A 23,321-nucleotide genomic window follows, 5' to 3' on the forward strand; every position below is an offset into this window, starting at 1 on the left:
GTTTCACCAATATTTCCTCATGGTCCGCACACGCCACTCCTCCACCACAGCCCGGTGTCACAAAATACATGCTGTTGCGGTTTTACAGATCTCTGAAGTGAATATGGTGATTAGGATGTAAACTGAAGTACATTCACCAAGAGACACAGTAGGTGGCGCTGTGCACCGAAGTTGTTGGTCGCCACCCGCTCCAAAGAAGAAGAAGCAAATGTTTGCAGTTCAGAGATCTCCTTCTTCATTCTTGGTGAATGTACTTCAGTTTACATCCAAATCACCATATTCACTTCAGAGATCTGTAAAACCGCAACAGCATGTATTTTGTGACACCGGGCTGTGGTGGAGGAGTGGCGTGTGCGGACCATGAGGAAATATTGGTGAAACTAATGAGTTTTTGAACGATTAAAGCCGTTTTGGGAGCCGGCGCCACACATGCCCCATTGGCTCACAGTATACGGATGTCTGCAGCTCGACTTTGGATCTAAATTTCTCCCGAACCACTTATCGGATCAGAAAACCCTTCTGGGTGAGAATATTGTTCTACTTCGTTCTATAAACAATGTGAAAACTGTTTAAACCAAACTTATCCTTTAATTCCTAGCGAAGACAGTTTGATAGGAAATCAGTCTACAGGAAGTTGTGATTCTGCAATATATTTAACCAATCTCCATGAATTCCATGTGTAGAAAATCTACAAAAGTGAACCTCACAAAGGAAAAATATGTTTTGACACAAACGAGTATGGGGCAGGTGTCCATATGTTGGTGTTTTCTTCTCTTGAGCTCTCATGTTCACATGAATGTTGTGATGATCAAGTGTTATGTTACTTATCTTTCAATTTGCTTTGCAGCACCTAAGTAATGTCATGACATGCTAAGTTACTTAAAAGTAAAAAACTATGAAAATTCCCATCCAAAACTCCACAAAAAGTGAAAAACACATTGATTGTCTGCCTGTGTTGCCAGATCTCACAAAGAAAACAAGCACCCAAACCTCTGAACACAACACAAAAAACAAGGCATGCCCCCCCCAAAATAAACTGAATAACTGAATAATAAACTGAATTCATCAAAATGAGTAAATATATCAGTGAAAAGCAAACAAATTAAGGAAAACCCTTAATGACCTCAAAGGGTCTTTCAGAGAGTCTCAGCATTTAAACCATTCAAATATTTACTATTTATTGAGCAGCACCAAACTGATTACTTTTATTTGCAAATCAAATTTAGTACACCCCCCCCCCCCCAAAAAAAAAAAAAATATGAGAATTGCATGTTATTATTGTTTAATCCACGCTTTTACTTCAAGATAATATCCCAACTGTTTTCTTTCAGGATTTGTTTCAAATAAATGATGGAAAATGTTATATTTTTCCACTGATTGGCCCCATAATTAAACAAACTAAAGTGACAGCAAAATTGCATACAAATTGTTATGTTTCAACAATACAAAGTTTTTGGGGGAAACGGCAATAACAGAAAACTAGGTGAGTGATGAAGACAGTGATGAATCAATGTGAAGACCCAAAACGAAGTTTAAAGAATTTATCTGAACTATGCAAAATTAATAAAAGTGAAGGCGTAAAGCTATTTTACACACACACACACACACACACACACACACACACACACACACACAGACACAGACACAGACACAGACACAGACACACACACACACACCTCACTGCTTGCACTCTCAAAGGCTCAACAACACAGCATCAAAACTAAAAGCTTCACATACTACGTTCAAATCAGCTGACTTCAATTCCATTCTATCCGCAGTGCCAATTATAACACATTCATCTCACATGCACATTCATGCACAGCCATCTGCGATGTACAGATCAATGTCGACCAAGCATGTGAAAGAAAAAGAATCCGAGAAATCAACACGAGTGAAATTCCCATGAGAGCAAGCATGAGCACCAGTCGTCGTTAACAACTTTCTTTCAAAAAGGTGGAACGTTGTACACAGGCAGGCATGAAGATCAATGCCTTCTGGGATTAGGAAACAATAGTGAAAACAAAAATGAATTGGATAGAGAGCAACAAGCAGAAACACTTCTATGACAAATCAAGGGAAACGTGAACGGATCTGTTTCATTGGATTACATGGATGTGTGCAAGTGGTCGGTGAGTGAATGGCTTTTTCACATTTGCCATCAGGAGCTCTGAATAAAGCTCTCTGAAAGTGATATGGGACTATTTCAAAGCCCTTTAACACATCATACATGATTTAGTATGGAACAGAAATTGTTTTGCGGCACAAGTTTTAAACCAGACTTCCTTCCTGACACAACCTGAGCGATTGGGGATAAAGGACTTTGCTCATCGACAGCAGTGAGATTTAAAAAAGTAAACTTCTGGTATGCTAAAGGGCGACATACTGGCGAGTCACTGCTGGGAGCAGACAGGTGTTTTTGAGATAAGGATGTAGAAAAGGCAGAAGTAAGATGCAATGAGACAGAAGCTAAGATAAGGTATGTTTAATTTAGACTCTTTTTTTTTTATTGATGACCAAAACGTCAGCACTTGATGTGAGATTCAAGATAAATTAAACACTTCAAATGTCCTCATGCTCTTCATGGAGAAACTCTCCCATATCCTGACGTGAAATCTGATTTAAGCTGCTCTTGGAGAAAAATAAATGAACTGAAATATGTTGTTGCCATTTAGAGCAACTCGAAAGTGTGAAGCCGGAAAGATATGACAAGTTGCTTTGCATGTCTATATTTATTTAACAATGAGGACATTATTTTCAAAGCCATCAGGAGCTTTGAAAAGGTGTGATGTAGGGGGTGGTGAAACTGTGTGTGTGTGTGTGTGTGTGTGTGTGTGTGTGTGTGTGTGTGTGTGTGTGTGTGTTTGCAGTATTTGCCTGTTTTATGTGATCAATCGGAGCCTTCTCCAGTGATGTCCTGTTCTCTTCCCATTTCTACGTGTTACCATATAAATGTAGTCCGGTATCTCTTTTACCACACTTGCTTTTTCATGTTAATGTTTTCCCAGGAGTCCGCTTAACGCTTAATCCTACACACACTGAGAGAGACGCCACAGTGTGTGTGTTGGTACAGCGTCGTGCCGCCAACCATGGAGTTGTTTCGCCATTACCATCTCAAGGGTGTACATTGAAGAGTGTTACAAAGATAAACATGCTAATAGAGAGATTTTCTGTGCCTGTTTGGGGGGGGGGGGGGGGGGGGGGGGGGGGGGCATTTTCCCGTTAAACAGAATTAGTCACACATCATAATGCACCGCCACTTAGAGGTATGGCAATTAGTTTATGAGCACAAATAAAAAAAATAGTCCTCTACATGTCGTGTGCTTTAATGGCGCATGACTGGCCTGGGTAGTTTCTTTCTTTCAAGGGACATAAAAAACTGATTTAATGTGACTAATTGCTAAATCAAGCAGTTAGTGGACTGGATATTAAAATAACAATCAGCAAGAGCTTGAATTTAGCCTTTGACACTTTAGTTTCTTGCACGCTGTTTGTACGGTTTGTTTCTTTACTGCACAGCTTTAAGTACACAGAATCACCGAGGAGACCAGTGCTAATAACAAAAATAGTGTAGACCAGTGGCTTTCACAGGGAGGGCGGGTGCATCTGTTTGGTGGAGGGGTTGATGTACCAAACAACACGTCAGTCAGCTGGTGCTTTCACTTCAGGTATGATTGGAAATGAATGCCCCCCTCCTGGTGCCTCATCTGGTTTTTGCAAAAAGGTGCCAGTTGAAGAGCTAGTGAGTTTTCTGGTCAGAAAAGACGACGCTAAGGACTAAAAGAACTACAGTCAAGAAAAAAAGTTTTTACAAAAACCTCAACAAATGATCGAGCAAGTTAAAGTGCCATATTAGATCGTTTTGGACAGACTGGCAAACACAAGAAGCCTGGAGAATTTTAATGTACCTGCTTGTTAATACATGCAATTATTAATATGGTAGGTCATAGCGTCCAAAGCCACAAGCCAGATGTGGAACCTGGACAGCATTTATGAGAAGAAGAAATCTTCAAGGCTTTGATTTAATCAGAAGAGTTATTAACTGGAGAGATGTGGTCGAGTTCACTGAAGTGGGGGGGGGGGGGGGGGGGGGGGGGCATCCTCTCACACCTTGAAAGGCCCTCTGAAGATGACACTGCGTATAGAATACTAAAGCATGTGTTTATCCTTGTGCTCAGATGGCATTTGATTTTGCACTTGCTGTGCCCAGTTAAGCAATCCATGTGTGCAAAGATTCATATAATTGTTTACTCCTTCCCCCACTGTGACCCCCGAGGTTATGGGGTGGATTCAGAGAGTCAGCTTCTCAACTGGGACACAACAGGGGAAAAGAGGAAGAAAAAATAAACTCAGTCCTCAAGAGGCCTTATAGCATGTTACATCCTCTGGCTTAAAGTCCTCAGCACTGAGGCACATGCACATATTTCAGTGCATGACAGTGAAAAAAAGGAAAGATCAACACAGCAAGAACATAAAAGTAAAGAGTCCCAGTCATACATCTTGAATTCCCATGGCAAATGATTTGAAATTTTAGTGTCTTTAAGGGAAAGACACATGAACCCCTCTATACATGTATATATTCACAGTGGGGGAAGTAATCATTGGATCCCCTGCTGAATTTGTAAGTTTGCCCACTTTGATAGAAATTAGCAGACTATATTTTATGGCAGCTCACTGGTTATGGCAGCAGACAGAATATCAGTGGAAAAATGCATAAAAAAAAAAAACAACACTAAATAAGAGTTATAAAATGTTGTGAATTTTATTGAGTGAAATAAGTATTTGATCCCCAACAACTCAGCCAGAATTCTGGCTTCCACAGATTGGCTGGCGCTCATGCAGAACACAGCACTGTACAATCAGCCAATTACCAATCCTCCTGAGTATAACCGTCTTCTGTATCGAGCACACCTGCACCAGGGACCAGTTTCTTACATACAAACTTCTACAGCGCCAAAGACCAAAGAGCTGTGAAAAGATGTCAGGGAGAAGATTTTAGGAATGGGCTAGAAAACCACCAGCAGAAGGCCTGGTGAGAACGTGACAACTATCGGCGCCATTATTGGGAATGGAAGACACACAAAATGACCATAAACTGTCCTCGGTCTGGAGCTCCATGATCTGGCCTCGTGGAGGGAGGATAACGAGAAAGATGAGGGAGAAGCTTAAAACTGTACGACATGATCTGGAGGCACTCAGGACATCTGCCACCAAGAGAACATTCATTTGGAAACACGATCCAAACAACAGCAAACCCACAGTCAAGCATGGAGGTGGAAACATCATGTTTTGGGGTTGTTTTTCTACAGAGGGTACAACGTGACTTGACTGCATTGAAGGTCAATGAATGGAGCCATGTACTGAAAAAAGCTCCTTTCTTCAGCAGAACACTGAAGATGTGGCATGGCAGGTCTTCCACGACAATAACCCAAAACATCCTGCCACAGCAACAAAGGGGTGGCTCAAAAAGAAGCATATTAAGGTCATGGAGGGGCCAAGTCCATCTCCACAGCTCAACCCAATTGGAAAACTTATGGAGGGAGCCGAAGCTTCCAGTTTCCAAGAAACATGAAGGATTTAGAGACTGACTGTCAAGAGAAAAAGGGTGAAAATCCCTCCTGAGCTGTGAGCAAACCTGGCGACCAACTGCAAGAATCGACTCATTTCAGCACCTGCAAACAGGAGCTTCTCTGCGACGTTCTATGTAATGTTTTTATTGTGGGTCAAATACTTATTTCACTTGATAAAAGGCATATTTTATAAATTTTATTTTGTGTGTTTTTAAAGCATTTTTGACACATATTCTGTCTACTCCCTTAATCAGCATCTTGAAACTGCCTTGAAATTCAAAAATAACAGAATTCCAAACAGGCAATTATAAATGTGACTGGCCATGATTAACGAAGGCAATTCGGAGATTAACCGCGATTAAAAAAAAAAACTTTTGACAGCCATGTTAGTGGTAGATCATGAAGCCTTTGTATACCTTTGTATCCATCTTGTCGTCAGCCTGGTCCTGCTTTTCTTTATCCATCTTTCAGCAAACCTTCAATGACAGACAAAAAAAGGCCACATTTAATCATAGGACAGCTAGTGTGGACAGAAAACCCCCCAAGGCCCACAAGACACATTTCATATAAGCATGGGGAAGTGGAGTTCATCACACTGCTGGAGAGGAAATGAGAGGCAGAGCAAAATGTGCTGACATGCAACACAGAAGCCAGTTAGACAACTGCTGTTTATTACTGAACACAACTCAGGATTGACTCCTCCTCAGATGTGCAAAAATGTGCTTAAGGCAATCAGATTGGGTTTGTTTAGACAAAGCAGTTTTTCCTTTAAGATGATTAAAACTGTGGAGTGAAAAATCTCCAATTTCCAACCACAGGAGAGTTTAAAACTGCACCGACCACATTGGGCTATTTTCGTCACAGTTGTACTACATGGTGGAGAAAGGGCTGAGTCTGCCACCTAGTGGTTAAATACTACTAAAGCCTAAAATTCAACAGAGGCAGCACAGTTGTTGGACAGTTGAGGATTTTTTGGGGATAAGAAAATTAAAAAAAAAAAAAGTAAGATAAACTTGTGATTCTCGGTTTGTTCCCAAGTATCTTGGGGTTATCACGCTGATGAGAACATTTCACATGTCACTGAGAGTCAAGGGTGCAGAAAGAGCTCCATCGTTCCATAGATTTACCCTCCAACTGCAAGGTTAATTACACTTAATAACATTCAGTGAGCTTCTGGAAATTAAATGAGGTTCTGACTGAATGTGCATACAAACCAGCAAGACTGTGAGTCCTGAGGAGCCGAATTAAAATCAACATCAGGTACTTTTACAACTGTTTGACTATGTACTATCAATTGTGATGTCAGTGGTACAATTAATTCTTCATAGTTCAAACAAACAACAGTATCTGCATTTATTTAAAAAGCCATTTTAAAAATTTTCATGAAATCTGGAACAAAGTTGAATTCCATCAAAAAACATAACTATTTAGAGATGAACGTCGGTTATTTCCAGGTTTTTCCCGGGAGATGACTGTCTGCAGCACAAAAGATGCTCATTCTGGTTTGCGAGCCGGTTTTCTTCTTGTTTGTTTAACAGGCAGTGCAAACCGCTTTCAATGACCTATCAGCAGTTATTGGTGTTTACTTTAGGATCCCTCCCACTTCGACCATGATCCTGGGGTCACCTGAACGACACCCTGTCCAAAAGCATACAGACCGACCTGTTTGATGGACGCTGCCAGACAAATACGCAGACTGTTTGCTGTTTCATAATGTCGTGTTTGGTCGAAACACAATGCGTCATACAGTATTACACTATTGAAAAATAATCAGCAAACAAGCTCATTCACATAGAAATCAATGAGCTGTTACCAGTAGATGAGCGTGAGGTTATCGTAGTGTTGGAAGTGAAATGAAATCATCTCATAAGATGTATGGCTTCATGTAGTTGGATGTTCTTTTCTTTCGTGTATTTCTTTTATTCCCTTTTTCTCTTATAAATTATTATTCACTGTTTAATTGTGTTCACATGTTCAAAATAAAGTTCAAAGTTCACCTCTTCCTTCGGGAGAACATAGACTTGGAGCCATGGCAAATATATGACCTTAAAATATCGATGGAATCTTTTGAAAACACCGGAGCAGCACAGGCCACTGTCCTGATGGGACCTTTTTCTGGATCTTGCTTGAATTTGTGTGCAAAACACTTTCATACACAAATGATATGCAGGTTAACATTAAAATGCAAGACTATAGTTTAAAAAAACCCCAAAATTGATTAAAAAAAGTTATTCTTCACTCCACATCATAAGATGAAAGAAATAAATGATAATACATCGTGCAATTTTTCTGTTTGAATAACTCAAAATAATGTTTAATATGAATAACTATCTAATACAATATTTATTTGCTTTGATCAGTCCCATAGAATAGTACATATTCATATGAAATGGAAAATGTGAGTTTTAGCTGCAAAAATCTTTTGTTGAACTCGAATGGATAATAAATTATCTAATACCTACATGAGTGCAAAGACCAACCACCATTATTTCCTATATATGCATTATTTCCTATATAGCAATGTCTCATTAAGGCTGTATTCAATTGCATGGGTCTTAAATAACTTCAGAAAGCAAACTAGGCAAAATATTTTGTAATAGCCACTGAAATATTGACTATTTCAACACAGCACACAGTAACAGAATACAGAACTGTTGTATGTTTAAGATAAAAATGGCTATTTTTTGATTACAAAGAGCATCAACCACTTTTACTAAACTGCCACTGTTCTACTGAAATGAATAGAGTACCACTTCATTCACAGCCTGAAATAATAAAATACACAGAATACAGAATAAGAAGAGAAAAAACACACATTGTAGCTGAAAGAGAAGCAGCTCTGTCAGCATACTTACAGCCTGTGTATCCAGTGCATGCAGTGAGACCAATGCCTTCATGCTACCTCGACATAGATGTGATAATAATCCTGAGAAATGATTAACTACACAGGGCGCTTTGCTTCCTCTATGAGTTATATAATAAGAACACACTGAAGCCAGGGGCTACACTGTAAACACAAAAACTAATACTGCTCTTGTGCATTCTGTTATTTATAAGCTTTGATCAAATTAGGAAAACTAAGCATAACCTGGCTTAATTATTTCTTAACACTGTGAAACCTAACTGTGATTGCAGAGTAGAGTGGATTTTTTTTTTCTTTTACATTAAAAGTACATTCAAGTGGCACACAGCTGAATCTGTGAAGATGAATCCTATGACTGCACATCAAAACCTGGAGTAAAGTTCATATGGTGCCAAAAATGGAGTTAGTGTGCAGGAGGTTATAGGCAGCCCTCTGCTGTCATGTTTGTGCACAGGCTTTGGGATAAGGTGTTCCATAAAATGATGTAGAAATGGTTTTGTTTAAACGTTAGCCACTTCTAAAACAGACATTAAAAATTCATTGTTCTTGTGAACAAAGGAGAGTGAGAATCAGTGAAGCATCGAGCAGCTGCTTTCCAGTAAACATTATTTATCAGAAATAAAGCGGTGAAATGAAGAATGGAGATTCTTGGCTTAAACATCACCATGAACTCATAATGAAGAATTTCCCAGAGCTCACCTTGAAAAGTGAAAACCATCCTGTCAGTGAGGAGCTTTGCTTAAAGTTCCCAAAGCCTAAATATCATTTTGGTGGAAAAAGTTTCTGTCTCCTGAAAGTACAATAAAGAGTGTCCTTCCTGTACAGCTATTTTGTTGTGCTGAATTCCTCGAGCGTGTGAGAGAGGGAGGGGTCATCCCTCCATCAGCTCCACTGGTCAAAGTCCAGAAAAGCCCTGGCAGGAGACCCTCCGGGGGAGCAGGAGGGAGCTCCCCTCCAGCAGCTACAAAGGTTACATACATGCACACTCAGCTGGACTGATCTCACAGAAACACGTGAAGAGTTAATTTAATGAGAAAAGCAGTGAAATCATTTCCATTGGTGTAAAAGAGGGTTTTTTTTTTTTTTTTGCTGCTGAGGTTATTGCAGACACACTGCAACTTGTTAAACAGAAACTGCACACTTTGTCCTTTAATAAAATTTCATAAAATAAAACCCTGTCATCAGGCTTTTTTTCCCTGCACTCCTCAAATCAATGGCTGCTTTATGCTCCCTCAACCTCATAATAGTTGTATGGGTTTTTTTTTGTTTTTTGTTTTTTTGGTTTTGTTTTCTTTTTCATATTAGAAACATGTGAGCCTCATTTCTGGTAGTGAAAGGACATCTACTGAAAACACCTGACTGAGAAACCACCAGGAGGAGGATTATGTTGTTTGCCATCCTCAGAAAACATTGGGATGTTGGGATAAAGATATGACCCTATAAAGAACTACTGACTTGTACACTGAACACCCCCTTTGGGACGTTTTTTTTTCCCTTCCTCTCAGGCATGAAGCCTGGGGAACAGATGTATTGGGTTTCACAGAGTGCTGGGAGAACCAGACTGTATCAAACTACTTAGAAAAAAACACTTATGGTACTGTTACTGTCTATAAAAGCTAGAAAATTCTTTGTTAAAAAAAAAAAATCTTTAAAAAATACTATAAATGAACTTCAATTATTCTTAACAAAGTGCTTGAAAAGCATGCTTTAGTCCAGTTCTGTACTCTAAACAATATAAACACTTGTTTTTGATGAGCCGAACTCAAAGATCCGAGCCTTTCTACTAGATAATCCCTCCTCTACCTCACAGGTGTGGCATATCAAGCTGATGATTAGACAGCATGAGTGTTGCAGGTGTTTTTCAGGCCGGCCACAATAAAAGGCCCCTCTAAAGTCTTTTCCACACGACACAATGCCCTGAGATTTGAGGGAGCTTGCAACTGGCTCGCTGACTGTGAACCAGCCACTTTATATTAGCAAAAAAAAACAAAAACAAAAACAACTGAAGCTCTTTAAAAATCATAAAATAACCTCTAAGCTAAGCAACAGAAAAAAGAGGAACACTCACAAACTTGTAGGCTCCTGCAGTCCAAACCAGTCTGACCTTTCCCTTCAGGCGCCACAAACAAATCAACTGCAGTCACCTTATTAAAAAGACACCAGCGTCACGTGAGCACAAGCTGGCTAACTTAATTTGCAGACACCAATCAAAAGTGGCAGCAGACACTGATGAAGTGGTTTAACAAGGTTTATGCTGCAAACTCAGCAACCTACCGTTTTGTGTTATTTAGTCTGGTTAATTAAGTTATCTCACTAAAAAAAAAGGTCATACATTTCGATTTTGTAAGATTTTACTTACCTTTTAACTTGTCCCGGTAGATTGTTCTACCCGTTTTAATCCCACAACAGAAAACAGTCTTACTGGGTGTTCTCCTGCTCCATCTTTAAGTGTGATGACAGTCAGCATGAAGCTCATTGACTCAGAACCTGTGGTGAGTGTGGCAGAGGAACGCATTTCAACTGTTTTAGCGCCAACTGATATGAACATGATGAGAGAAACTCCACCCCTCTCACTTGTTTCTGTTGTTCCTGGACACTGGCCTTTATTCCCCATGGGACAATAGTTTTTCCCCAAATTAGTCTGTATTTACAGTGAAATAAACAAGACTGCACAGTGGTGTATTTTTTTTATTTGTATTTTCTGTGGAGCTTGCATGTTCTTCTTTGCTTATTTCAGGAACTCCACATTCCTCTTTCAGTTGAACAGACATGTTTCTGAGGTTATTTGGTGCCAATAAACTTCCTTCTGGATATTCTGCCTTCATCCATAGTCAGCTGGGATCAGCTTCAAGTTCCCCGATTTAGACAATAAGGCATGGATGGATGGATACAAGCAAGTCCATGCATCTTAACAACCCAGATCAACTTCATTTCACTGGAAAATAAACTTAGAGGTCATGTTTTTTTGTCTTTTTTGATTTCCTGTTTAACACAGATTTAGTTCCGCTCAGGGTTGTGGGTGAAAGGTTTCAACATCAACAAGTCACCAGGGAACCAAATCAACCGAGACTAATCAAGTGTAACTTCTGCCTTTAAAAATGAACACATTTCACTTGAAATCAAGTTATCAATACATTTAGGTTACCAAGAAGTAATAACATATCAATTCATTACTTTAAGTGAGTGAATGAGGTCATTGTGAACCTCTGCAGTGAGCTCTGAACTGCGCTGGGAAGCAGGAGTCTTTCCATGTTTGCACTGAAAAGTAATTTTCCTTATGCACAGTTCAACTACTGCATCAAACATCCCGTCATTCCCGCTTTATTGGAGTTAAATGATGCCATAGTGACAATGTTCAATCCAGCGTTGTCAGTTACGCAATGACCAAATCATTCCTTCGGCCAGAAATACCTGTGAGCCTCTTGTCCTTCCGTTCTTTCCGTCTCCTCGCGATCCCGTTCAACAGCCTGTTTCAGTAGATCATTTAACACTGAAGACTCAACGAACCACACACACGAAGACAACAGTGCATGAAAATGGAAGTGCATAAAAAGTTCTTTTTATTATTGTTAATGAGTCGCTTCCACTGGGGAAGTGAATGCATAAAGACATAGAAAAAAGAAATTTGTGAAATGACGGGTGAGCCCAAAGAGGAACACAGCAACACAGAACCGACGTCTTCATGATTGTACACATACCGTTTTTCAGTCCCTATTATTGCTCCCTAGCCCAATGGGAAGAGTTGTGAACAACAATACACGAATCCTACGACAGCGCAAAAAGCCAAAATGAACAAATCGCACACATACACGCACCACACACCCCGCCCATCAGAACCGTGAAAATACAAAGTGACAGGCAGCTTCAGTTCAGACCCAGGGACTGCTCCCTCTCGGAATGTCACCAAAAGGCTTCATTTCTTTCAAATGTGACTTTGATTTTCAGAAAAAAAAAAACAAACATTCCCTTAAGTCGGGATGCACCAACCTCAACCCCACACAAGATCAGTTTCAAATGGGCCATCTGTGGAATGATAAGCTTACACCTTCTGGTCCGGGTGTAAAAGCACTCAACGTTACATCGTATCTTTCAGTTTCTTGTCTGTTACAGTTAAGGTTATTCAGGCCAGAGAGCCATGGCAGAATTTTTTTTTTTTTTTTTTTTTTAAGGATGGGACTTTTACTTCAACCTCATCTTTTCCATTTCAAATAGCAAGGAACACCATTGAGTTACAAAAAAAAAAAAAAAAAAAAAAAAGAGATCTTTTTTGTTTTACAGTAGTCCTTGTCCCTGGAGGTGTGTGTATGATGACTGCAGCTCAGTAGTTAATAGTCCACTGCTTGACAGAGGCGTCGTGGGAGACGGTGACCAGAGTGTGCTCGTCTTTCCAGGCCAGGCTGCAGACATGGTGCAACCGGTGAGCGTCTACGAAGAGGAAACAGAGGGGAAAGGTCAAATCAAGGTCAACTCTCCCAAATGAAGTATCTGGAGCTGCTTAGTTTGACATTAAGTATTGATTTTGGGATTTTTTTGTTTCTTTTTTAAAAGAGGGAAAAAAACGAGGGAGACTGGTAGGTTTCCCCATTGGGGTGCAATCAACCTGTTCCTGTTTAATCAGATTCAAATTAATCCCGTTACGTTCCAGTGTGATACTGGAAGAACGCCAACATTCAAAGTTTGGAGCATAAACAAGTCTACAGGTTTGAACATTTGAAAACCAGGTTAAAGTTTGTTTCTAACCAAACTGCTGTGGTTAATGTTTATATGCACCAACAACACAGACCTTTTCCAAGAGTATTTGCCAATTATTCCAGCCCACAAATGGCACACCAACAGCTTAACAGAACACCGTGCACAGTTCAGCTCACAGCAGTGATGAACAAAAGCAATTAAAAACAAGGACTTTGAAACAATTAAAACAAAATAAACAAGAGAACCACACTAGAAAGGCAACATTCCAGGTATCTACAAAGATGTACCACATCAAAAGTTGCTAGTAAATAGAAATATGTCAGACCTTGTAATTTGAACCTTTTGTCTGAATCCCCAACTGTCCAGACGTACACCATCATGTCTATCCCAGCAGTGGCAAAGTGCTGATTATCAGGGGACCAGGCCAAAGTCACCGGTTTGGCATGGTGTCCGTAAAACTCATCCTTCACCTGGGATAAGGACAAACATGCACTATGAAATGAGAATAATTCCATTCACACTGCTCACTGCAGTGGCGAACATTCAAAAATTCAATGAATGCATGCAAACAGGTGTGATTATTACCGAGTAACCGTCAACCACAGAGAAGACCGAGGCAACCTTCGCTGCATCGACGACTCCCAGGTAAGCCCCATCGCTGGAGTAGGCCATGTATGTGACGGCCCCTCTAAGATTCAGGACCTGATCGTTCTGCTTCAGCGTGTTCCCCTCAATGGAGTACAGGTAGATTTTCCCCTCCTGAGGAGAAAAACATTTTTACTTAAATCTGACAACAATGTGATCAGATGAAGAGTGTGCCGTGATTACGACTCAAAGAAATGATTGCACATATTCACAGGGAGTCTAGCAGTACTGCTGGGGTCTGATTTTTCATTTACAATCCACAACTGTTGGTGATTTGTCTTTTGAACTCAATGGTATTTTTCAAAAGAAAGCAAAACTATATGAATGTTTAGGAAAGATCACTTACGACTGATCCAACTAAAGCAGTGCTGCCATTTGGATGCAAGGCTCCAATCTCTGGTTGGTAGCCAAGGTTGTCCAACGTGAAGACTTTCTTCTTATCCTTCAGCAAGACCACCTGCAGGGAGTGATATACAGGACCAACGTTTTCATCCAAAGCTTGCAAATGATAGCACGAGACAAAACTCTCAAAGCACTAGAGGCTGAAATAATGACTTTACCTGGTCAATGCAGACAGCGAGTGACAGACCTCCCTTCGCCACTGAAACACTTTTAGGCTGGGAATCCATCTTCACCACGTCAGAGGCACTGAAACACACACACACAAAAAAACTATTCACGCAAGGAAGTAAGAACAAGCACTGCAACAGAACGCTTCTATAAGAAAAAGGGGAAAAAAATTATTTGTCTCTCCTTGATCAAACCAAGAGCTCAGTAAGTTCTCACAGCTGATACTTCTGGAATAATTTAAGGTTAACCTCACCTGTACTCTTGCTTGCTGAGGCTGGTGTAGCGCACAGTGTCATCCATGCTGCACGTGACCAGCTCGTTTTCGTCATTGATCGCCATCTGGCTCACCTGGTTGGTGTGGCCGTTCCCTGAAAAGCAGCCGTTCTCTCCAGTATCTGCATCCCAGTAATGTGAAGCAGCTGCTGAGGAAAACTACAACCAAAAACAACAGCCAGACCGTGCACTGCTGGAAAAACAGAGTTAACCTTCCTGTGTACTGCTGTCTTACCAAAAGACCAATCATTCCTTTGGTATAAGACTACAGTATTATGGCATTTGAAAATAAAAACTAGGACAACTCCTTTATTGTTTTTCTGCGTGTGAAAGGATATTGATGTGTCCATCGTGACTTCCCGAGTAGATGTACTGGCGGTCACTTTTGTGAACAGTCACACATCGGATCGATTTGCTGTGGCCCTATAGGAAGAAAAAAAAGATCCGTTATGAGGACATTTAATATGCTTCATTTATCAAAAGACATTTCAATTTTTAAAATGCAGTGTCATGACTGTGCGTCTGATCAACATGAATACCAGTCTGTGCCAGGAGAAGTCTGCATTGCTCTATAAGCCATTATGAAAATAACAGCTTTATGGTAAAGGGAGACCCGTTAAAACACACATGCACAAGGTGGCTGCAGGGTTAATGTGAAGTCTCAAACTGGCGTGGGGAGCAGGGTGAGCCGAATCGTCGTAATCGTACCATAGATGATTTGAAACGGCTCCAAAACGAACTAAATATCGTCACAAACGGGATCCTTAAACTCTGGATGCTGACCTTAACTGTGCGTATCGGCCGGTCGGGGTTGTTCTTGTCCAAATAGTTGATGTATCCTGACAGGGAGAAGCTGAGGAGATGGTCTTCCTGCCACAGGCAGCCCAGCTGCAGGTCCATCACTTGTGTTCCCATGTTGAAAGTAGTGACAGCCGTACCTGCACCAACATCCCAGAGCTTCACGGTCTTGTCCCCTGAGGCAGAGATCAGGTGGGAGCCGGTGGGGCTCCAGCTGACCTGGAAAATGGAGAGCAGACATTTTCACAACAGAAACACTGGTGCTGTTGAGAAGAGACATCAAAACAGTCAAGGGAGGAAAAAAAGAACCTTCCCTATTTGAATAGGGAAATGAAGGCTCTGCTCTGTACAAACTCATTTTACTATACATAGTACTGCCATTCTGTGAGATATTGATCTTGTGTTAATGCGCCCCTAAAAAAACCTGCCAATAATTATTAATAAAAGACATAAACAACATAATGCAATCTTCATATAACCAGACTCCATGCTGTTAAAACTCAAAAATCCAAAGATTTTCTTTATAAACACACTCACTGCATAGACTCCTCCTGTGTGAGCCTTCTCACCACCCAGTGAGCCAACACGCTCGCCGGTTGTTCCATCATAAACCAATATCTGCGGGGAACAACATGAAAATCAAAATCTATTCAATTTAATTTTTCTGGTGAACTACTGACACATTGACATGCCCAAGTCTGAGAAGTGAGACAACTATAAAATGTTCAAACACCCACACCCAGTATTTGGATACACACCTGACCGTCGGAACTCGCCGAGACGAACCTGCTTCCATCAGGAGAGTAACGGACGCAGTTGACAAACTGACTGTGGCCCTGTGGTTAATTACAGAAGAGACAGGAGGAAACAACAGTTAGTGGAAATTACTGAAGTGGCATCGACTTCAGTTGTCGCCTGGAACTACGAAGGACTTGACTGTTTTCATCTACACAAAATAAACTTCTGGCACATTCTTTGCATCAATTTCATATCCCGATGGCAGTCAATCATTTTAAACCATCGCTGATTTCCAAGAATAAGGTCCATGTTCAAGAAAAAAGCATTTACACTGGCATGTTTACACAGAAACTCTGAGGCTAAATGAAGGTTGCAAACAAAATGTTTCCTGCCAATGTCCAAAAGCAGAATGTTGTTGATATTGTTCCTGATAAGATAATTACATGAAGCAGCCTCTCTGGAGTCACATGCTACTGACTGTGGGGTGAACTGCACAGACACAGGATCAACACATTCAACCAGGAAGAAAAGGTCAGAGGAATGAATGTGCCTCCAAACTTGAAGTTGTCCAACAAACACACCTCTTTTTTAATATTTAATTGCATATATCCGAATAATGCAGAATGTGTCAGAGCATTTCGACAGTACAAGGTTCCACCTATGCAAACCCATTTGTAGAATGCTTTTCAAATAAACCAAACAGAAACACACCACAGCTTATTGTCAAGAAGACTGATTGTGGGGGTAAAGATTACAAAACAATCATTTTAAGTGTTCTTTAAAAGTACAGTGAGAATAAGAAAACAATTTATCTTTGTGACTCACCGTTTGTGTGAATTTGAACTTGAAGGGTGGGCCCTCGAAGAAGCCGACACTCTTGTCGTCACTGGCTGTTATGAGACGGTAAGGACGCTTCGGTCGTATATCCACACTGTTGATTATTTTTGAGTGGCCAGCAACTTCTCCAACAGATGAGCCAGTGTCCCACAAAAACACGGCCCCGAACCTACGATGACAAGACAAGACACTTCAGTTTGTGTGTGCTCACCTCGCCTTGCAAGATGAGGTTAAAATTAATGGAACAATTCAGCTTTCAATTCGGTCGAACACAAGCAACAAATTACACTTGAAGTCAACCAGTGAATTGCCCTGCAGTTCCCAATAGGTGCTATATACAAAAATACAGCAAAACAGTATATGAAGGTTTTTATAATAAAATACGAACTTTGGAGTGTCAGTTGAAGTTCGGGTTGGGTTGGGGGGGGGGGGGGGGGGGGAGTCATAAGCATCGGCGTTTTTTGTTTGGCAATTGTAAAACGTATTTTTTTCCCATATTAGTTTAATAGTAATATGCTTAAGACTTGTTTATAAGGATAGACCAATTATCGGCCTGGCCGATAATATGGCCGATATTGGGCATTTTTCTAATAATCGGTATCGGCCTTTTTTTTCCCCACCGACAGCCGATAAAATACATTTATTTAAAAACGTGCTCTTTGGATCATATACACAGCTGTCTCTCTCTCTCTGCCTGAAGTCATTACTCTGGGCTGTGTAACAATGTCCCACCCACAGCTTAATTTTGATGGTAAAACGTTCATTTTAACTGCAAATGAATATCGGTTCGACATATCGGTTATCGGTTTCCGTAAGTACCAATAATCGGCATCGGCCCTAAAAAAGTCATATCGGTCGATCCTTACGTGTTTATGACCGGGCGTTGTGTATTGTTTTTGCAAATTAAATATACTAATATGGACTGTATTTTAAAAAGTCACGAGAAAGAAATGACTAGGTTTTTAAGAAAACTACATTTCCCGGCATTTTTGCTTCCTTTCTACACAGTCAACGTTTTTGAAAAGAAAGCTCAAAGATTTGAAAAAAATAAAAAAGACTCAGATGCGATTTGCTTTTTGGGGGAAATATGGCTCCTGATATAGTTTGTAGACATCACAGTCACATGGACAGATGCTAAAGTGAACTAAATAACACAAAAATCATCTGAATATCCGAAAGGAAAGAAGCACATTGCCCCAGCCCTAGTTGAAGCCAATAGACAACCTCTGTGTTCAGTTTGTAATGTCAGTATACTTAAGGCTTACAGATTTTCAAACTCAATAAGAACCTTTGTTTCTCAAATCCAGGGTTGGAGCCACAAAGCAATATACCACAAAATTCAACAACAGCGAGTCATTCTCTGAAGAACAGGTGATCCAAAGTGCTTTTGGTTGAATCCGTGAGATTGATATGTCATAAATGATTAAGGCCCTGGGGGAGGTTGGGTGGGTAGGTGGGGGGGTGGGGTCATCATTAAAATGCAGAATGCAATTTGGACTATTTTTCACTCAGTCTGTCAATAGTGCAGTGAGACTTTCAAAGTGTCTGAAAAGGCAGGAGCACTGCTGGTGTGTGCCATGAATGCATCCTTCTCAGTAGATATTTGCAAAAGAAGGTCAAATTCTAATTTGCGATTAATCAAAACAAAAAAAACAAACATCCAAATGTGCATTACTTTGGTATAAGCTCAATTACAACATTAGAAAACTTGGTGAGACTTCCCAAGTCTTCTTTGTATTATAGTCTCCAACTGAAACATTCCACATGTAAGCAGATTAAAAACACTTCAGGGAGGTCCACTCCATGTTCTGGAGGCAGTTTTCCCCTCAAAGGGAAGATTAATTAAAAAAAAAAAAAAAAACAGCAATATGCATGTTTTTTTAACCCCTGCTAAAATCTACACAGTAATGCTGTAGACAACAATAACAGCTCTGCATGGGCCTGCTAGTCAAAAGAAATTCATTTATAATCATTCAACAAAAACACTGTAGAAATGGTGCTTATTGCGAGGGCTTCCGTCTCTGTAGTACTTAATAAAAAATAATAAAAAAAAAAAAAAAGATACCCACTTTTCCCGTCCTTCACCAACAACAGCAATCCTCCTGCTGTCCTCGGTCCACACGATATCCTTTATCGTCCCTGAAAATGGAGTGTACTCGTACTTGAGCAAGTGCTCCTTTTGGGTGGTGTCCCAGATTCGGATCTTTCCTGACACATCTACAGAATTCACGGGGAAAAGATTTAAAAAACATTAATCTTGTGTTGACAATAAATTTGACAATACAAATATTTCTTCACACGTGTGTGTGTGTGTGTGTACTTCACCTCCGGACGCAATGTAGGATCTACTTGGGGAATACTTGGCAACAATGACTTGATGAGCATGCTCGGTGTAAATGTCTGCAATAGCAGGGTTCTACAAAAAAAAAAATATATAACCAATACAAAATGGTTGCAAGAATGATGAAATGATGCAGCATCTACATTCTAGATATCTAAAAGTGATGATGCACAACTAACTACCCAAACACTTAAAGATGCATTAAGGAGTTTTTCAACTTTAAAAACACTTATTTTCCACCATAAATATGTTACACATTTTTAATGATGTGAACAATGTGCCCTGACATATTCATTACAAGTACCTCTAACAGCGCTAAATTGTCACTTGAAAGTTGCAGTGCCGGTCCGGCACCAGAATTTTTTTGGGGAGAATTTGAGAGGAATGACGTAATGCGCGCTCCGGCTGGTTAGGTTTCGTTTTGTCCGCCAGATGCTTAGTGAGCAACAACTGAGCAGGATCTTCCAGAAAGTAAGAAAAGACTGGCTTCTAGCACTGTCACAGCTCCGGCACAGACTCCACCAGGTAAAATAAACTTAAATTTTACTCTAGCGCTACTAAACAAGCGAGGAAGGAGTTCCTCTCTTCCGTGCACGTGAGCCACAGGCATGAGTTTTTCACTAAGCTGCATTACGCCCAGGGCCTGCAGGGGGGGCCGTTTTGCACAAAACGTGCAAACTCCTTAATGCACCTTTAAACAACCAACAGCAAAAAAAAAAAAAAAAAAGAAAAAAAGTGCTCAAGTTAAAGTCCACGCCTTAGAGCAGGGGTGGGGAACCCTGGTCCTGGAGGGCCGCAAACCTGCATGTTTTCCATGTCTCCCTGCTTCAACACACCTGAATTGAATCAAGATTCATGGCCAAGTCCAGCAGAAAGCCAGATAACGAGCCTCATTGCAATCAGCTGTGTTGAAGCAGGGAGACATGGAAAACATGCAGGTTTGCGGCCCTCCAGGACCAGGGTTACCCACCCCTGCCTTAGAGTATACTCCACTCTGGTCAGTATTGCTGACGTCATCCTTACAAAGCATTCTTTTCAGCCCCGCTAACCACACCTCTTTGGTTTCATGAGCATACCATATGTTGCACTGGGTTAGAAGAACAGAAAGTGCTGATAAAGAGAGCCGACCTGAGCTGTAAATTAACAAGGAAACTTCTTTTTTTTTCTTCTTCTTTAAATTACAAGGACAGAAAACTTCATTACTGTTCAGGTTTATTCACCATCCCAAAGCTGACTTGATTTAGTGTTATTAGCAAGCAAAATGTCATTGTGGTTATTTATAAAGTTGTCAGAAACAATGGTTGTTGATTTCAGTTCAAAGATAAGTTACCTCGATGTTCCTGATGATGACACATTTCCCATTGGTGTAGAGGAAGTTTTTGCCTTTTGGGTCACCGCCAATCACCTTTGCAACACCCCTCTCCATATGGGGGAGACTGGCGAATACATGTTCTGAAAACAACGAAAACACAAGAGATGGGTGCGAGCGTATAGTTGCTGCTCTTTGTTGGATTTGGTCACTGTTTTAAAATTTCAATAAGCCAATAAAAGAGAGAATATCTATTTTATTTTATTTAGATAGGGAATATCTATTTGACAGGTATTGGTTTTAGCCTCCTAAATAACATTAGTCCATAGATTCAATACTTTTTTTAAAAAATATGTTAAAATATTACTGCATGATGAACCAGAAAGATTAAACAGCCAATAGATGATTTTCTTCATGATTACAGAAAAATGTAATTGATTAAATATACAACTACAGAATTAGTCTTGTTTTGAAAATAGACAAAGAGCTAAAGACTGTCTCAAACAACAAGCATATATTTTTTGTATTTTCAAAACAAACAAGTTACTTTAACATACATCAGTATACATCAGTATTCACTCCCTGAATGACATGGCAGTAAAATAAAGGAAAAAATCACATTAAATTGCCACCACTGAGATAGTGTATAATTAACACCTATTATAGCACCACAACATTCCTTTATGAAAACTAAGGAAAAAATATCCGGATGGACTAAAATTTGAAAAATGTAAGCTAAAAAACTGATATGATTGGCAGAAAACTTATTTTAATTTTGCTTTGACGAAAAAGCATCTCATATGTTAACATTGTTTAGACAACTAAATGTGTGTGTACGGTTTCAATCGATGCTTATAGCCATATTATTTCATATCAAGCGCACAGCTTTTACAAATATGTGCATATTTCAACACAGTCACAGGCCTTGTGCAGCTACTTCCCTGTGCAGCTCCCTGTCAGACTGCCTGTCTGGACGTGTCATAACAATGCGATGTGAGCACAACTATTTCCTATGGCTGACGTTAGCTCGCCCAGCTAAAGCTAACCTGGGAGAGCAGCCTCAAAGCGGAGCACCATTGCTCCTGTCCGTGCTGATCATACACGTAGCCTTTGCTTAATCTGACACAACCGCAGCCTAACTTGAAATATGTTCTTTATGTGGGACAAGCTGTCAGATGGTGCGGCTATGGGCGAGGCTTAGCTAGCTGCAGGCTACCTGGATGACTAGCCCAGATATGCTGACCGGTCTGCTCTGAATTTAAAGAACAAAAAAGAAGTTCGGATCATTTTAAGGTGATGAGATAGAATACAAAGGGACTCACTCAGGTCGATGGAGGTCATTTCTTCTGCTTGACGCTTGCTTGCTTCCAAATGAATGGACGTGGGAAGACAGAGGAGCTCCTGGCTGCGGCTACACTCCCTGATCACACAAACACGGAAGCAACCGTGGCGCTCGCGCTGCCTGGCTTTGCCCATATATGGTAAACTCTGTTACCACGCCGCGGCTGTCAGCCAGTAGCGGACCGCGGCTGCATTTTGGGCTAAATCTCACCTAAATATGGACTGTCAGGCTCCAGCGTCTGACGCCTCCACCAATCATACTACCCAGTTTTTGTTGTTGTTGTTTTTTCTGAACCACAGCCAGATCCATAAACTTCCTTCTTTTTCATTTTATTGATGATATAGTTCCTTTAGAAATTCACACAAGCTTGATAACAACATGCACTGTTGTGAGGTTTTGTTTCTTGAGACAGCAATAATTTTCAAGTCAGAAAAAGCAATGAAAAAATCTGGATGTTAATCTCACTTCATCTTTGATAATAGATATTAAATATTACTTTTTAAAGCTGCATAGGTCATGTGAACTACACACAGGTGCATTCATTCTGGTTTCCGTGAATATATAATGATGACCTGACAGGTATGACTCAGGGCAATAACACACATTGATAACATTTTTCGGTGTGGCTCGAGGTTTATTGCAACAGTATGATTAACCAAATATACAAGCCCATATTAGGTGAAAGAGGACTTTTAAATCTGATGGTCTTCAGTTACATGGTGGATTTAAAGTCCTCTGTCGCCATGTATGTCACCAGAGAGCATCACTAGCCTGGAATAGGACTGGGAATCCCCTGACCTATTTGGGTTGGACTCAATTCAAATAGTGAAGCTTCGCAGCTGAACATATAGTGTTATAACAAAACACAACAATGCAAAGTCACAGGCAGCTCAAATTACAGTGGCGGGTGCATCTTTAACAGTTGGTTCTCCCTCTGCACTGATTTTCTTCAGTGTATATTTGAAGGGGCAATCTATGACATTACAATTTTTATCCATTGATTTGGGTCTTTTCTTGAAACTGAAATTGCATTTTCAGAACTCAAAGATCACTTGGCAAAACAGTCTTATAATTCAGCACAACACCATATAGTCCAACTTGCAAAAAAGCTTGCATGCTTCAAAGCTAAATTTCTTTCCCACATAAATAGTCAGTGCAACCAAAATGCAATGATTCTTCTCAACTGCTTTGCTTTGGCTTGTTTCACAAAACAGACAGGATATTCTCAGCACTCTTGGTTTTCCTTGTCAAAAATAATCTGGGCGGTTCAGCACAACACAACAGTTCACCTGTCAAGGCTCATGTCACTTGACGGAGGCCGAGGACTGAGTGTCAAAGGCACCATC

The 23,321-nt window shown here is 40.4% G+C and overlaps 2 protein-coding genes across 5 annotated transcripts in view; both read right to left on the reverse strand.

The window, feature by feature from the left end:
* slc2a9l2 (solute carrier family 2 member 9, like 2) overlaps positions 1-10,902 on the reverse strand; it is a 132,821-nt gene extending 121,919 nt beyond the window's left edge. For 2 of the 3 annotated variants that reach the window (XM_030092454.1, XM_030092456.1), the window contains exons 1-3: positions 10,790-10,902; positions 10,499-10,574; positions 5,984-6,043 (exon numbers count right to left, since the gene is read on the reverse strand). In XM_030092454.1, coding sequence (XP_029948314.1) covers positions 5,984-6,031 — 48 coding nt within the window. In that variant the 5' untranslated portion in view covers positions 6,032-6,043; positions 10,499-10,574; positions 10,790-10,902. The remainder of the gene's footprint in view (positions 1-5,983; positions 6,044-10,498; positions 10,575-10,789) is intronic. The other variant, XM_030092455.1, reaches the window with a different exon arrangement.
* Positions 10,903-11,967: 1,065 nt separating this feature from the next.
* Positions 11,968-22,090, reverse strand: wdr1 (WD repeat domain 1). 2 transcript variants are annotated; one of them, XM_030092350.1, is made up of 15 exons: positions 21,956-22,090; positions 20,655-20,776; positions 19,309-19,399; positions 19,053-19,200; positions 16,972-17,152; positions 16,167-16,244; positions 15,946-16,026; positions 15,394-15,627; positions 14,949-15,033; positions 14,591-14,747; positions 14,328-14,415; positions 14,117-14,224; positions 13,708-13,881; positions 13,448-13,592; positions 11,968-12,855 (listed from the first exon to the last, which is right to left on the reverse strand). In XM_030092350.1, the coding sequence occupies exons 1-15, from the start codon at positions 21,972-21,974 to the stop codon at positions 12,749-12,751; spliced, it is 1,818 nt and encodes a 605-aa protein (XP_029948210.1). In that variant the 5' UTR covers positions 21,975-22,090; the 3' UTR covers positions 11,968-12,748. The 2 variants fall into 2 exon arrangements, with proteins under 2 accessions (XP_029948210.1, XP_029948209.1); XM_030092349.1 differs by having other exon boundaries at positions 14,114-14,224.
* Positions 22,091-23,321: the final 1,231 nt, after the last annotated feature.

The sequence above is a fragment of the Salarias fasciatus genome, chromosome 5 (assembly GCF_902148845.1).
Source record: "Salarias fasciatus chromosome 5, fSalaFa1.1, whole genome shotgun sequence".
Lineage (NCBI taxonomy): Eukaryota > Metazoa > Chordata > Actinopteri > Blenniiformes > Blenniidae > Salarias > Salarias fasciatus.

What these genes read in the sequence shown, in the direction of transcription:
- wdr1 (XM_030092349.1), bottom strand. An exon ending in ACACAGGAGGAGTCTATGCA is followed by an intron (nt 15,628 to 15,945) that starts GTGAGTGTGTTT and finishes TCCATTTTCCAG; the next exon opens with GTCAGCTGGAGCCCCACCGG. An exon ending in CTGCTTTAGTTGGATCAGTC is followed by an intron (nt 13,882 to 14,113) that starts GTAAGTGATCTT and finishes TTTTCTCCTCAG; the next exon opens with GAGGGGAAAATCTACCTGTA.